The sequence below is a fragment of the Salvia splendens genome, chromosome 18, assembly GCF_004379255.2.
Source record: "Salvia splendens isolate huo1 chromosome 18, SspV2, whole genome shotgun sequence".
In the NCBI taxonomy this organism is placed as follows: Eukaryota; Viridiplantae; Streptophyta; class Magnoliopsida; order Lamiales; family Lamiaceae; genus Salvia; species Salvia splendens.
In genome coordinates, this window is record NC_056049.1 from 9,449,220 (window position 1) to 9,466,306 (window position 17,087).

General features: G+C 39.2%; 1 protein-coding gene across 1 annotated transcript; it reads left to right on the forward strand.

Moving 5' to 3' along the window:
* The first annotated feature begins 4,720 nt into the window (after positions 1–4,720).
* LOC121776193 (zinc finger CCCH domain-containing protein 44-like) lies at positions 4,721–12,715 on the forward strand. Its single transcript, XM_042173347.1, has 10 exons — positions 4,721–5,325; positions 5,527–5,606; positions 5,775–5,962; positions 6,471–7,617; positions 7,737–7,864; positions 8,995–9,054; positions 9,137–9,187; positions 9,362–9,432; positions 9,804–9,958; positions 10,159–12,715. Exons 1-10 carry the CDS (start codon positions 4,976–4,978, stop codon positions 12,522–12,524), a joined length of 4,596 nt encoding a protein of 1,531 aa, XP_042029281.1. The 5' UTR covers positions 4,721–4,975; the 3' UTR covers positions 12,525–12,715.
* Positions 12,716–17,087: the final 4,372 nt, after the last annotated feature.

A 17,087-nucleotide genomic window follows, 5' to 3' on the forward strand; every position in this document is an offset into this window, starting at 1 on the left:
GCCTCAAATGCCCTTGCCATCTTTGCCAGGTTCCCTTGTACGAAGTTCGCCACTCCATACCGACTTTTCTTCCCAATCTTCTCGGGTGAATATCTCTTTGGTGGAATTCCCCTCGTGCTTCGGGGAGGAAGAACATATCTCCCAGTGTCACTGTCAACTATATTATTCTCCTCCGACGATTCTGCACTTATTGGATTAGTAGCAACCGTATGGAGATTCGGTTCAGTAATTACCTCGGATATCGGTGAAGGAGGATCAGGGGGTGGATGAGATGATGGCTCACTGTCCGAAGGCAAGACATGCTCGGCGGTAGTGACAACTGGTTCTGGTGGATCCTCGATCGAAGAGTTTGGAAATGGCACCACCCAACTTAGATAGTCCACTGAACTATCCGGATCACTCTCCCCCTGACTACTAAGGTGGGTGTGATAGAAGAATTCGGTTTCTAGGAAGTTACAGTTCATGGTGGTAGTGACTTTCTTGGTATGTGGGTCAAAGCATCGGTATCCCTTTTGGTTTACCCCGTACCCGACAAAGACACACTTGGTAGCACAGGGGGATAGTTTGGTTCGTTCGTGTTTGGCGATATGAATGTAGACAGTACAACCAAATACTTTGGGTTGAAGGTTTAGATGTTGAGGAATTTTGGTTAGAGAGGATAGAATATCGAGAGGGGTTTTTTGTTTAGGATCTTAGTGGGTAAACGGTTCATTAGGTAGACAGAGGTGGCTATGGCTTCAGGCCAGAAATGCTGCGGGACCTTAGATTCAATCATTAGGGCTCGGGCAATTTCTAGGATTGTCCTATTTTTTCGTTCAGCTACCCCATTCTGCTCTGGTGTATAAGCGCAAGAAGTTTGGTGAATCATTCCATGGTTTTGGAAAAAATTGGTCATGTGGCTGTTAATGTATTTCCTCCCATTATCAGAACGAAGTGTTTTGATCGAAGTATGAAATTGGGTTTGAACCATTTTGACAAACAAAATAAACTTATCCATAACCTCAGACTTATGTTTCATAAAATAAATCCAAGTCATTCGTGTGCAGTCATCAATAAATATAACAAAGTATCGAAAACCGTTCCCCCCGGCAAAAGGTGCGAGACCCCACACATCAGAGTGAACTAACGAAAAAATAGACCGCATACGAGTATTCGAAAGTTTAAATGATTGTCGGTGGCTTTTTGCCAAAACACAAGTCTCACAAAAGAAATCAGAAGGAATAGCAAAGTTCGGAAAAAGTAGTTTAAAGTAACCCGGGGAAGGATGTCCTAGTCTTCGGTGTCATAGCCAAATTTCTTGTCTCGTGGATCCGTGAGCCAGCAAAGCACTACCATATTGAGCTATCTCGTCCACGTAGTAAAGTCCACGGTGTTCAGTGCCACGCCCAAGTATCCTCTTCGTCCGAATATCCTGTAAAATGCAGAAGGTAGGATGCATTAAGAGAGTGCAATTCAATTCTTTCGTTACATGACTGATTGACATCAACCGCTGAGACAAAGTCGGAACATATAAACAATTTTGGAGACGAAGTGTGGGAGAAATTTCTATAGTCCCCGACCCTTCAACTGTAATCAATTCCCCACTAGCGGTCTTAATGTAGGTTTTAGTGATTTTATTCATGCTAATAAAATCACCTCTATTTGGGGTCATAGTGTCCGTGGCCCCACAGTAAAAAATCCACCCTTTTGTCATATTTATTCCCCTATGTACATGAAATGCAGTGGGTAATTGTTCTAATGCAGCAAAGGGGTTTTTCGTCACATAATCACATATATTGGGGTTATTTTTCGAGTTTCTAGGGACACAGGGGTCAAAAAAAGATTTCAAGTAATCTGGGGGCCTGCCATGCAAAATATGGGGTCTAATGTCTAATTTTCGAACACTCATGGGGCTTATGTCTGATTTCCGAAAATTTAGAGGTAAATTATCTATTTTTGCACAAAAGCTAGGGTTTGGTCTAAGACCAAACCCAGTACCTCCTCCTTTCCCGGTCGGCGCTATCTCCTCTCGCCCGGCGAAGTTCCCTGCTCCCCTGACGTTGCCGCCGCCGGTCGAGACCTCCGGATTCACCACTGGTCCGAGGCCGATCGTTCCCCCACGACCCCCGTTCTTGTTTCGCCCCTGTTCTTCCTCGGTTAATCCGACTGCAATTTTCGCCGCTCTCGTTCGCTGCCTCTCCTCCCACCAATCGGGGTATCCCAACCGTTTAAAACATGTCTCGTACGTGTGTTTGGACCTTTGGCAGTGGGTGCACCACAGTCCCAATTTATCCGGACGGTTTCCCGGTCGGCCGGTAGCTCCTGCGGAACGCGGTGGTCCTCCACTCCGGTGCGGTGGCCTTTGGGTCTGTGCAGCCAGTCCGCTCCCAATTCCTCCCCCAGATGATGTATCTCCGGCATTCACGCTGACGGTTTCAAGGGTGGGGGAGGACGATGCCGGTGGCATGATGTGTCGTCGAGCCGCCTCCGTCTTCACCCACCCATAAGCCGACTCCACTGATGGGTAGGGATCCTCCTTGAGGATATCCCTCTTGATCGAGTCATACTCCGGGTTCAGCCCCGCCAAGAACTTGAATAGCCGCTTTTCATTCGAGTGAGTCCGATATTGATCGACTCCCTTGTCACAGCAAGTAATCGGTTGCTTCTGGCAGCGGTCCACGTTGATCCATAATCCATGGATCCTCCGGTAATACGTTTCCAGATCCATGCTTCCCTGTTTAATTGTGATAATTTTCTCTTCCAGATCGTAGATAAGGTATTTGTCTACCTTGTTTTCGAACGTCACCGCAAGGCTATCCCACAGTGCCTTGGATGTTTGATGGTGAGCGAAATCAGCTATGATTTCATCTTCAATGTTGTCGACGATCCACGAGAATACTACCAGATCGTCCTCTTCCCATTCATCGTACCCCTTGCTTCCTGGTTCTGGGGGTTCTTTCCTGATGTGTGAGTATGCGCCTCGGCCGCCTATCTTGACTTTCATAAGTCTCGACCATATCGGGTAGTTTTTTCCATCGAGCTTGAATGCCACGGTGACATTCTTGCTATTCTTCAACTTTGACAGTTCTGGATTCGGTTTTGGTTCCTCTGTTTCTGACATTTTTCTGCAGGATTTTTTTTCTTTTTGGTGGTGAATTGGTTATTCTGGGTCTCGGTTTAAAGGGTCGGGAATGGTATTTTCTTCGGCTATGATGAGATTGCTCTGAGCCGACGTAGAACCTGCTCGGATGCCATGATAAAAGTGATCGATTCTATGGAGAAGGGATTGTCGATTTCATTGCAGAATATCATACATATAGGGCTAGGTTAAGCTATACAAGGTAAACTACTAATTTACACTGATTTGGTATCTTCCAACTTTGGTATAGTATAATTCTAGAATGATTCCATGATCTTCGGTAATTTGGAGTTGATCCTCCGAGATCTTCTCCAACAGGCTGCAAATGGAGCGGGAGAGAATGTGTCTCAGTGGTGCGGCAATGGGGGAAGTGATGGAAGAAATGGAGATGAGGTGGTGTGGCTGGCGAACAGCGCCGGTTAGATGGAGTTGGGGAAGACGATTTCCCAATTCCCACTACGCCCATGAATTCAATTATGGATGTTTTGTTAATTTGTTTGTCATCAGTGAATACCAATATTCAGCACTTCATCGTGTACTCCGTCGTTGAAACGTTTATTTTTCGATACTGGATTTAATATAACGTTGTTTAGTGAATTAAATGTTTAATGAATTCATTAACAGAAGATAAAGTAAGATAAAAGGTTGAATGGAGATGGTGGTATTTTTATTTTAGTAAATATTTTATTTTTAATATGATAACACAAAAAAAAACGTTTCCTTTTTATTGTGGCAGAGAGGTATAAAAACAAATAAATTATCGTAATTTAAAAAAATGTCATACGTATACGAGTAGTCGAGTATATAGTACTTCCTTCTTTCATTATTATTTGTCACTAAATTTGTTTGTCCATCGGAATACTTGTCATACTTATCATTTTAGGTAATGAATTTCATTAAATTATTTTATTTAAATTTTATTATTTCTCTCCGTCCTATAAAAATATAAGCATACGATATGGTACTAGAATTAAGACAAAAATGTTAAAGTAACAGAGAAAAAGAGAAATGTAGTTGAAGTAGTGCGAGGGTGGATTTGCAAGATTATATCTCATTATTAAATTTATAAGTATTATATTTGGTTCATGAGATTAAATCTCATGACTTAATCCCGTCATGTGATAATTAGTAAGAGCCACCCCTTCTATTAAATAATATCACAACTTAATTCTAGATTATATCTTGCTACTATTTTATCTAGTAAACTGAATATCACATTTATGGATAGTGGGAGACTTATATTATTATTGTCGTTTTGATTGTTGTATAAGTGATAAATAATAATGTATAGTATAGTAATTTTTATGGACATATATAGCATACATTAATATGGTACTCCAAAATACTAAAATTATATATTTCCCAACTTCTTTTTAACTAATTTTTATTTATAGTAATTTATAATTCGAGCTAACTCAACTTGGGGTAATTATGGTGGAGAAGAAACAAAGAAAAGTAGTAAGCAGCAGAGAAGACAAGACATATGGAGTAGTATATTTTTGACACCAAATTTTTTTAGCGGCCCCACCAACGTGACGCGCGGCCGTGCATTGACTCTGCTCCGTTTCATCATACACCTGTTGGGTGGTGGGTGGGGTGGGGGATGGATAGGGAGAGGAGAGGAGAGGAGAGGAGAGGGCAGCAGAACTAATTTAATCATATTCATATTTGAAGTTGGGTTTTAACAGCTACAAAAAGTAAAGGAAGGATTCATTCCACCCAACCTCCATCTTCAATTTTGTTTCAAATAAAATTATTTTTTTGCTTTTCCGGAACGCCTTTGAATTTCATGAGAATTGATGGTCATCCTGGGTGGATTGGTTGCCGGAGGAGTTGAGATTTTCTAGGGTTTTGGCTATGGAGAATATAGAGACACTGTTAGCTGCCGTAGCTCAGACCATGGGCTTCGGCGATGAGGAGCCGGTGGTTCCTACTCCATCGGAGCTGGACCTGGAGAGCTCTGCCTCTCCTGCGGCTGTCGGAGACGCGCATCCTCCACCGGCGGTGGTAGTTCCAGATCTGACTGCTGCTGCTCCGGTTCCGGTGAGTGCGAGCGCCGTCTGTGAGAAGCGTAAGCGAGGACGGCCGCCGAGAGGGCAGCTCACGGCGAAGCCTCCACCGATTAAGAAGGTGAAAGTTGAAGATGAAGATGAGGATGTTTGCTTTATTTGCTTTGATGGAGGCTCTCTGGTTCTCTGTGATCGAAAGTGAGTTTGTAGATGACGATGATTAGTTTTTGTATGCGCAGCTGTTAGTTTGCTAATTGTAATTGCTGTGATCATTTCATGCTTATCCATGTTTTCATATGACAGATTAAAGGTTTTTTGAATGTGGATATGTTAGTAGACCAAGTGATAGTAATATAGATCCAATTTTGGGATATAATGAGTTTATGTTGTTTTCTTTAGGGGTTGTCCAAAGGCGTACCATCCAGCTTGTATCAAACGCGACGAAGCCTTTTTCAGATCAAAAGCTAAATGGAACTGCGGTAAGTCGGCTTTAGTTTCACTTGAAGAACTAAGAATTTCAATGTAGTTCTAATATTCTGCACAATTATAACTTTTGCTGAAGTAGCCCAATCGTTTTTGCTTTTCTTCTTTCATTCCATAAGTCTACGTGTTACTTGTCTAAATTGCTATGCTGCTATTTCTCCCAGGGTGGCACATATGCAGTGGATGCAAAAAGACTTCTCATTATATGTGCTACACTTGCACCTACTCGTGGTGCAAGGGATGCACTAAAGATGCGGATTTCGTGTGTGTGAGAGGAAACATGGGGTTTTGCCCAACATGCATGAAAACTATCATGATGATTGAAAATAAAGACCAAGCAACCAATGATTCGGTATGTTGATTTTTCTTTTGCATTTATTAAATTCTAAAATTGTTTAGCCGAATTGTAGGTTTATTGAGTTAATTTGTTGATGAGATTTACTTCACAGTGAGGAAGGCTTTGTTATTCATTATTTTGGCATCATCATAGATCTCTCTCTTATAAACTGATTGTGATAATGAGTAGTACTTTCTTTTTGTTCCTAGAAATCTTTGGTGGATTTTTATGTTCCAGCTTAAAAATGGACAAATGCGGAATGTTAGTGATATTGAGGAATTCAAATTTCACATAGATAGTTGTATTTAAGGTCTGCCATTTGGGGCAACATTACTTGTTGAGTCAATACTCCCGTAACATGTCTGAAAGAAGTCTTCAGAGTACCTATAGTAAATAACTTTCTCATGATGTGAAATTATAATCTTTAGAAAAAATGGAAGTTGTACCTTTGTGCAGTATTTTAATTTTATTATATCCATACTTGTATGATATGTGTTTATTCTACTGGGCTTGTCTTGTGCAGATTCAAGTAGATTTTGACGACAAACTTAGCTGGGAGTATCTCTTCAAGATGTATTGGGTAACCTTAAAAGAGAAATTATCTTTTACACTGAGTGAGCTCATTCAAGCCAAAAGTCCCTGGAAAGGGGTGGCTGCAGTGACGCGTAACCCGCGGTTAAATAATGCAGTTCCCTCTTCAGTCGGCGCAGGCGTTTCTATGTCATATAGCGGTACTGGACATTTCGAGTTGAATAAGCCCCACATCGAGATGAATTTGGTACAAAATGATGGGTTACGAACATCACTGTTGAGTAATGGCAACCATGTCAAGAAATTAAACAATGACAATGGAGAATATGGCCCTACTTACAGCAAAGAGACTGTAAAACCGAAAGTCGAGACGAGCATTGCCAAAATCAATGACAAGCCAGACATTAAGGAAGTTGTTCATGAGCCATGCATTAAAAAAGATCTAGATGATCCGTGCAGCGTAAAAAATACTAGCAAACTGTGCATCAGCAAGAACACAAATAGCATAGAGACAGACAAGCTGGCGGTTTACAGTACTGAATGGGCATCTAAAGACCTCTTGGATTTTGTTAAACACATGAAGAATGGCGACACATCTGCTTTGTCGCAGTTTGATGTTCAAACACTATTGGTTGAATATGTAAAGAGAAACAATCTCTGGGATCCACACCAGAAGAGTCAAATTGTATGTGATCAAAGGCTCAAAAATATATTTGGAAAGCCATATGTTGATCAAACTGAAATGCTGAAGCTCCTTGACTTTCATTTTGTTGTAAAGGAAGATACACAGAAAAATCCGTTCTTTCCTGCTAGAGCTGTTGGATCTGCTGCAAATAATTTGGATGCAGATGGAAAAATAAATGGGTTGCCAGTGCCAGTGCCAGTGCCAGTGCCAAGTAACAGTAGAAAGCGGAAAACACGCAAGAAGAATGAAAACAGAGTAGCCCAGCTTGATCTGAATGAATATGCTGCAATTGATGTTCATAATATCAATCTGATCTATTTGCAGCGTAATTTGATGGTGACTCTTGCTGAAAATAGTGAGAGTTTCAATGACAAGGTTATTGGATCTATCGCAAGGATCAAAATATCAGCCAATGATCAGAAACCAGAAGTTCATAGGCTTGTCCAAGTTATAGGTATAGTGCATGTACTTACTGCCTCTTGCTTTAGCTGTTTCGATTTTTTCTTTGCACTGCTTGCTAGGACCTTTGTCGTGACATTAATTTTTCTTCAATATATTATATTTTTAATTCAGGTACTAGCAAGGTGTCTGAGCCCTATAAAATTGGCAACAAGACAACAGATCTCATGCTTGAAGTTTTAAATTTGGACAGAAGAGAAGTTGTATCTATCGATTCCATTTCAAATGAAGAGTTTACTGAGGTAACAAAAGATATCTTATCAATGAGTTTCTTACAGATCTCTGATACTTTACTTCAATTTCAGATATTTCTGGAGGTTAAATTCATTCATGAAATGTTTGTTTATTTTACACATACACACGCACTCACCAGTGATGTTAGGGTCGCGGGGCGCACTGGGTCGATGAGGTGAAAATTCGGGTCGCGGGTCGATGAGTCGACGTGGTCGAGAGACCCACGAATCTAGGCTTATTTTTTTGCCTTTTAATATTAAATCAAATAATATATTGCTCTAATGTTTATAATATATCAAATAATATAAATGTAGATGTAATTCATGTGAATAGAGATAAAGTGGAAAATAGAAATCATCAAAAATATCAAAACAATTCTTAAGTCATAACACAAAATAAATAATTGAAACCATTATCTGAAAATATCAAAAGAAAGGAATATATGAAGGGTGGCAGCAAAAGATCTTTGAACCGAATTCTAAAGTGTAGAAAGTAGGTTTGAAAAGTTTGATGTGGTGCATGCATATATATATAGAGAATTGAGATTGAGAAAGTCAGAAAACGTGTGATATATTTGAGAAAATAAGAGAGAACAGATTTTTAGGCAAGTTTTACTTTTATATTTGGTTTATTTTAATAAAAACAAATCAGCATCGAAGGGAAAGATTTACATAAAAAAGATTTAGGGATTTATCTTAAAACATGACTGCGCAGCATGTGTTTGGGCGACCCAGCCGACACACTCGACCCGGGCGACCCAGCGGCGACCCTGTATCTCGATCAACCCACCCATGTTGGGGCGGTGATGGTCTTGACCCAGGCGACCCGAGCGACCCGAACGACATTTTGACAACACGGGCACTCACACAGTCACAGTTCAAAAGTTATGCACTGTAAAGATCATTAAACTTATTTATGAACTATATATGGAGTTTTAAAATTGAATGTTTTTTTGAAAAATTATAGAAATCGCAGCCTTATGTCTGAACATGTGGTAGAATTCTTATATATAGTATCAGCATATACTTATGTGGACCCCACAAAATTCTGGCCCAACTTGACTGCACAACCATGAATGCCCGTATCTTTTTCCTTAAAAGTTGTGTATGATAATGTTACTCCTATAATCTTTATTCAGGATGAATGCAAATGGCTACGTCAGAGCATTAGATGCGGTCTTGTGAAACAATTTACTGTTGTAAGTCCTCATGCTCAATTGCTTCTTAATCTGGCATATAACTGCAGCACTATCATACCATTTATCTGTTTTATATTTGCAGGATGAGGTAAAAAAGAAAGCCTCTGCACTTCAATCAGTTAGAGTCAATGATGTAAGTTTGCTGGTTCTTCTTATCTGTGAATTTAAGTTTTGTGATCGGTTACCATGATAATGTTCTTCCAAAGAACCAGTTCTCTTCTTGTGCCCTTAAAGAAGCAAGAAAAAAACACTACATCTGATCCATAGCTTTTTTCTTGGTTCTGATTTTGTAATTTTCTGAACACAGTGGCTTGATGCGGAAATATTGCGGCTAAGTCATCTTAGAGACCAAGCTGGCGGGAAGGGGAATAAGAGACAATATCCTTCAGCTCTTACTACTGCATTTATTATGAAAATGTAATCATCGCATTATACCTCCTTAAATTATGGTGCAAAAACATTTGGTTTTCTAGATTCAAATCCCAACTTCTTGAAAATCACTGACGTCTTCCCAATTTAAATCATTAGATGACATTCTATCATCTCATGTCTTTACTGATATGCTGCACTTTTAATATTTCTGGGGGCATATTGAGTTAGACCTTTGGTGCTTTTTTTTATTCCACGTTTGTTATAGACAGTTTGCAAAATAAGGTTTGAAATAATTTATTCATTATTTGTAGCTAAATAACATCGTTATCTTCATATACTTTTTTATGTGTTCCATTAAGTTCCTTGACTCTCTTCACGCTTAGAAAAAATGCCGAAAGATTACTGTTGCTAAAATCACCTGAGGAGCGCCAACGAAGAATTTCTGATGTTCTAGAGATACACGCTGATCCGACAATGAATCCAAATTATGAATCTGAAGAAGATATCAGAAGTAGTGACCACATTAAAAAAGGTACATCACACAATACTCTTCAGATGCTGTTTATTAATTGCACCCCACACGTTATTATATACTTTATTCTCCATTTCCCTGAACTGATTGTGAGTCCATTTTTTCTAATAAAAGATGTGACATTTAGTTGTAAATCTATCAATGAAATGCTCGCTCTTCCTCAATTTAATATGCAGAAATTTGCTATGCATCTTATTCAGGCAAAGAAGAGCATTCTGTAGAGGTGCAAGATAGAATCACGAAGAAAACAAATGCTAGTGCATCAAATGATTTGGAGAAACACACAAACCAGATTGATATTGGTTGCTCACCTTCTGGTGCTGGGAATGATCAAACCATGGAAAGGTCTGGGTTGGAGACATCGACTGCAATTGCCTCCATCGGAAACTCACAGGCTGCTGACAACATAGAAACTGAGAAACTTTGGCATTATCGTGACCCCAATAGTAAGATTCAAGGGCCTTTTTCCATGATGCAGCTGCGGAAATGTAATAGTACTGGACTGTTTCCACATGACATGCGGATATGGACCAATCACGAGCAATATGACTCGTTACTTCTAACTGATGCTTTGGATGGGAAATTATATGCAGCACCAGACATGTCACATAAAGCCTCTTCAAATTCACAGGAAAACGGGCCCGCTGGGGGAGCTGTCCCGAGCGAGGGTGCAAATGGGACTACTAAAGATGCTAAACAAACAGAAGTTGCTGGGTGTAGTAATTCGGATGGTTTGCCTGACGCTGCTGCTAGACCCGTGAAAGTAGATGAGTCTTGCTCCTCTGGGTGGCCTCAATGTTGGGATTTGCTTAAAGATGGTAAACCAATTGCTGATGGTGTCCAATTACGTGATCTGCTTCCTCCATCAAACCCTGAGACAAGAGATGAACCTTTGACTGATCGAGTCCTAGAGAGAGATGAATTAAACCTTAGTTCACAAAATGGAGAAAAGAATGCAGCTGGCCCAACTCAAAATCCTATGCCCTGTGAAGATGAACTTCGAACTGAACATAAAGATGATGACCGAACAGGTCAATCTTCAGAAGGAAATTTGAGATCCCTGAACATCAACTTGAGCTCAACCATCCCTGAACCTGTGCCGGTTTTGACTTCTGTGCCAACGTCGCTAGTTTCAAGCAAACAGCCTGAGAATATAGATGTCTTGGATCTTCTTAGTCCTACCTCAAAGTCTGAAAACCAGCAGTCAGTCGATGCAGATATTCCTGCTCATGGCACGAGTTTTCTGGAGCTGCTGACTCCTGCACCAAGATCCAACAATGAAGATCAGGCTGCTCAGGAAACTGACACGAAGCCTGGGTGTAAAAATCTTCCTATGTCTAATTCTGGCCCCGGCTGGATAGGTGCATCTAGTCTAGGTATCGGTGGCGTCCAGCTCCCAGATGTAGCTGATGAATGGTGTGGATATTCTCAGACACATGCTGCAAAACCACCTATGCAAGAATGGGATTCTGGTCTAGTCTCCGCATCTGCTTTAGGGCCACCTGAAGTCACCGGGGAAAATGCTGATGCCTCTGCACCCGAAGCTCACCATCTTTCTCATACTCCTCCGTCCCATCCTCCATCTAATGGACCTAATTGGCTTGCCATAATGAACGAGCCAATTGAGTTTGTTGCTCTAGGTGAGGATTCAGTGTCTGATCTGTTGGCTGAAGTGGATGCTATGGAATCGCGAGGCGCTCTGCCTTCGCCTACTTCAGCCATCAAGTTTGCTCGGGAATTGCTTGAAGATTGTAAAGACGATTGCTTTAGTTCAATGGAGGGTTTTAGCCCTACCCCAGAACCTCGAAAAAGTGATGCATTCAGCTCCACCACCGATGTACATCTGACATCCCAATCCTCTGCCCCATGTAAACCAAATGGAACATCTCCAGTTGACGCCTTCGATTTTTTCCGGAGGTCGAGCGTGAATTCATCTGCAAGCAGTGAGGGTGAAACAAGCGCTGCAGTTCATTCTGGGGATCCCGGTTCGGAATTCCACCACTCTCCTGCACCAAACCAAGAGATGGTCGGTGCTGGTGCTGGTGCTGGTGCTGGTGCTGGTGCTGGTGCTGGTGCTGGTGCTGGTGCTGGTGCTGGAGCAGGAGCAGGAGCAGGAGCAGCCATGGCTCCCGGGCTGGGATCCGATGCTACGGATCCCAGTTGGGGACAGATGCAGGGCAACATCAACCTAGTCACAGTGCAAGGTAATGTTAATCTCGTCCTCGGAGGATCGGCTGCCCAGGGGATGGCGAACCTCCCATGGGGAGCGAACCAGGGCCCCAACTGGGCCAACCCAAACTCGATCCGGAGCCCTAGAAACGGGAGTCAGCCATGGGACGGGCAGCGCAAGTTCGGTGGGGATAGGTTCAACTGTCCTAGAGAATGGGGGGGTTATCAAGGTAGTGATCCGGGATTCGGGGGCGGGAGGGGCAGGCCGCCGTGGGGCCGTCAGCAGTACAACAGTGGTGGATATTTGAGGCCTCTTCCAAAGGGGCAGAGGGTGTGTAAATTCTACGAGAGCGGTCGCTGCAAAAAGGGAGCTTTCTGTGATTATCTTCATCCATGATTGTTGTGAGTTTTCATACACTGGATTTGGTAACTTCTTGTTGTATAATTATTTGTTAAGAGTAATCTCTCTAGGCCAGATATCTTTTTTTTTGCAAAGTTAATTTTGAGAGTAATCTCCTTAATTAGCTGTAGATTTGTACTTGGAGCTTAATTTTAATAATAATAAAAAAAATAATATTGTTACTCTAATTTTACTAGCATGTAATCAGTACACATCCAAGTAAATTATGTTTTATGTTTGGGTTAAAACTTTTAAAAATCTTGTCCACCGACTTAGTGATGATCCTAGCTCATCTATATAATTATTGATAATCCTCTCTCTTATAAGTAGGGATATCAATGTAACTCGGAATCCGCGGGCCTGCTCGAATAACCCGATAAAAACACGCGGTCGGGTCGCCGGGTTAGGCGGACTGACTCGGTCGGGTTACGGTTCGACCCGTCAGGTTGAGGGCATCTGGACAACGCGCAGTCTTTGTAACGGGTATAACTTCTCTATAAAGCTCCGATTGAGGCATGCAAGATACTCACACGAAGCTCTTTCGAAGACGAAGAGAATGATATGCATTATGGGCTTATCGGACTTCAAAATCGCGAGAAACATTACCTCGAACAAGGCTGATGCACATCCACATATTTTATGTACATTTTTCTAATCCATTTTCAATTAATTCTCAACAAACATGTAAACATACCAAAATATAGAAATATAATCAAAATCATCCAAGACAACTCTCTAAAACCTTGTAAAATCCAAATACGTCAACCGACTATATAAGATCACGAAAAAAAAATCATTCGGTGGTTCATGAATTCATAAATACTCGTATATATTAGTATTTGACTTATCTACAGTTGAAATAAATTAAATTTGACCAATCATAATTCAAGAAAACTTTAGAGTTACTCCAATTAGCTAGCATCTTGATAATTCACTCTTTAACAATTCAAAATATTTTTGTTACATCGACCCTCCACCTCTCACGTTATGAAATTTTATTCAATTTACTAAGAATTGATTTATGTTTGAATTTTGAAAGAAAGTGTTGATTTATATTTTAAATACATTAACATAAACATATTATTGATAGATATTTTGTAAATAATTATGTAAATATGTAATGAATAAGTTATTTTAATTTGAAAAACTTAATTTTTTTTTCTAAAATCTTAAAGAAAATTAAAAATACATGTTTATTGTTGCATGACTAATTAAAAATATGTATATAATTAAAAAAAATAAAAATACATATTATTTTATTGAAAATAGTAAAAAACCCTAAAAATACGTGTTGGCCCGAATAACCCAATGGGTAAGCCCGAAACCCAAAGGGTTAAGGGTTATGGTTGAACTTTTGCAACACGAAAAAAAAATCATAACCCGAATAGCCAGTACCCGAATGGCCCGACAACCCAAACGCGTTGGCCCGATTGACATCCCTACTTATAAAGCTTTTTAAGGGGTGAGTGGCCTAGAGGTGAGCATTCGGGTTTCGGTTCGGTTTTTTGACAAAACCGAAATTGAAAACCGAACAAAACCGAAAAACCCGAAAAACCGAAAAAAACATATAATACATATATATATATATATAATATAATTTATTTTATTTTATTTTATTTTATATATACTAATAGGATATACATATATATAATATAAAATTAATAATATATATTATATAGTAGAATATACTAAAAGAATATATATATTATATATAATATAATATATTAGATTAATAGAATATATATAGAGGTGCGTTAAAATGATAACCATATTTATGGTGATAACCTAATAACCTATCATTTTATGGTATTCTATTTCATAAAATGATATATTTCGTCCATAGAATGATAGGTTATTAGGTTATCACCATAAATATGAGTTATCATATGATCACATCCCTATATATATATATATATATATATAGATGGATGTATTCATTTCCTTTTTTGTATCTTTTGTTCTATTGTTCTTTTTAATCTCAGCCCCACGATTTTGTCATCCGACGGTTAGATTGATGCCACGTGTCATTTAATAATGCAGATTTTCAGTTGAATAATGCATACCGACTAATAATGCAAATTTTTCGTCAAATAATGCAGATCATCACAACCATCCAATTCAAGGATCCAAGGGTTGTGATTAAAAAGAACATTGGACTGAAAAGCTGCGAAGGACCTTAACACACCCATATATATATATATATATATATATATATATATATATATATATATATATATATATATAGGAAGATGATCAAAATAAAAATGCATTTAAATCCATAAATGCAGCCCAAATCTTGGCCCTAGGATTAGATGATCTAATGGTCAATAATTAACCAAAAACACGGAAGGTCATAATTAAGTAATTTTAGGTCATATGATAACATTTGGGTTTAATGTCATGCTAAGATCATTTTAGGTCATGCTTTATTAGCATGACCTAAAAATTAACTAACTATGACCTAAAAGTGCCCTACGTATGATATTGTTCTGCGTTTCTGTATTTAAATCTAGTTTTGCATAGATCAAAACCCTATATATATATATATATATATATATATAGGGTTGTATTATATACCAAACTAGTTTAAAACACTAAACGCCAAACACATCATTATATAATAACACGAAGTTCATTACAACTTTATTTGTAGTTCATTATAGGGAATTCTGAGATTTAAAAACAATGACATCATCATGCATAGTTTAGAAATCTGAAGTTCATTATAAGTTTGTTATTAGTTCATTATAATGGACTCCAGGTTATCATATAATGATGTTGTTCGGCGTTTAAGGTTTATGAGTGGTTTGATATTGATCACAATCCTATATATATAATTCGGGTTTTCGGTTTTTTTTTGCCCGAACCGAACCGAAATGAAAAACCGAAATTTTTATATTTTCAAAACCGAACCGAACCGAAAAACCAAAAAAAACCGAACCGAATTTCAAAATTTCGGTATGGTTCGGTTCGGATATTCGATTTTCAGTTTTTTTGCTTACCCCTAGAGTGGTCCATTTTTAATATGGTATCCGAACAGCCTCAAGTCAATGATGGATTACCTCCCCCTTATAAGGTTTTTTAAGGGGTGAATGGTATATTTCTAATAGTTTGTATCATGTTTCTGTATCCCCTATATTCTCATTTATCTATTTTCATTTTTACCGTCGCATTTGAGTCAAGCTTGAGCCCACAGTTTCTTAGTGTATTTGGTGTTTTAGATAAAATAATACTCTTTTTGTCCCACAATAAGCGTCTCACAATAAGACTCAACATTTTATTTTTACCATAAATAGTGAGTAGGTCCCACATTCCACTACTTATTTCACTCACATTCTATTATAAAACCAATATAAAAAAATGGACTCTATATTAGACTAACTTTTCCAATCCATCATTATTCACATTCGTGTCCGCACCAAATGTGACTCCTATTGTAGGACGAGGGAGTAGGAAATACAAATTAGATAAGCCAAAATTGAATATATTGTTAAATGAAAGATTAACAAGGTGTTTGGTTGACTTGATAAGTTTTCGTATAAATAAAAACATGCTTGGTATCCAATAATATAGTGCCAATATACTAATGAGCGTCGTGTCTTGGAAGTTCGTCCTTCCTCCTTCTCTATTTTCATTTATAGGAAAGCGTGAGGTCTTGATCCTTAGGGTATTTTTTCTTTGGAAAGTCTGCTTTACCCTTTACCCTTGGGGATCTTTCTTGTGTGACGCATTAGTCTTCTAACTAGGTGCTCTCGCTGCATGCCATTTGATCCAACTTGATCCATTTGCGTAGCAAATTTGACTCCTTCTGATCCATTCGTCCCCCCAGTTGATCAACTCAGTTTCTGAAAATGGCGGACTTTCATACACAACTGGCTCAAGATTATACGTTAGTTCACAGAATTTGATGTAGTTTCATGATAGAACACATGCGTGAAACGAGCCTCATCATCTACCTCTCTTACTTTACCAATTTTGCATTAAAACCCGTGCCGAACACAAAATGCATATTCTTTGGAGACAGAGAGAGTACCTACTTTAAAAAAACTTAGACAAGGTTATAAATGGCACTGTTTTTAATGCATAACGACACAGGTTTTACTGCATTGGTAAGTAACAAAGGAGAGATGGGGAAAAGGTGGTGGAAGTAGTGTTAATGGATTGTGACGTTCACATTTAGAATGATGTGTAGAATTAGTATCTGTTTAAAAGTCTCAAGTTGGTGATGCATGGGTGAATCATATCCCTGCAAAACCGTCAAAAGTGTGGCTTGACTTATGGGACGTCATGAGCTACTTCCCCATCTCTTGCACCATCGCAACATCATTTTCTATCTTTGTTCTTTGATCAAGATTGATATTAAATTCATGATATATTTCTTGTCGCAATTCTTCCCACAATTTTTGGTGGAATTATTGGCGCAATTCCACGCATAATTCCTCTCGTATTTTGGCTCGCACAAAAGGATCTAAGTTGGCCGGAGCTGAGCATGCATTCCTAACGTTCATTCCGAACTGACATCCATGAGGCTTTTTGCTAGATTCCCAGTTCCAAACATTC

Coding starts and splice junctions, on each gene's coding strand:
- LOC121776193 (XM_042173347.1), top strand. CDS start 4,976: ATGGAGAATATAGAGACACTGTTAGCTGCCGTAGCTCAGACCATGGGC. Junction 5,607..5,774: donor AAAAGCTAAATGGAACTGCG/GTAAGTCGGCTT, acceptor TATTTCTCCCAG/GGTGGCACATATGCAGTGGA. Junction 7,618..7,736: donor TAGGCTTGTCCAAGTTATAG/GTATAGTGCATG, acceptor TTTTTAATTCAG/GTACTAGCAAGGTGTCTGAG.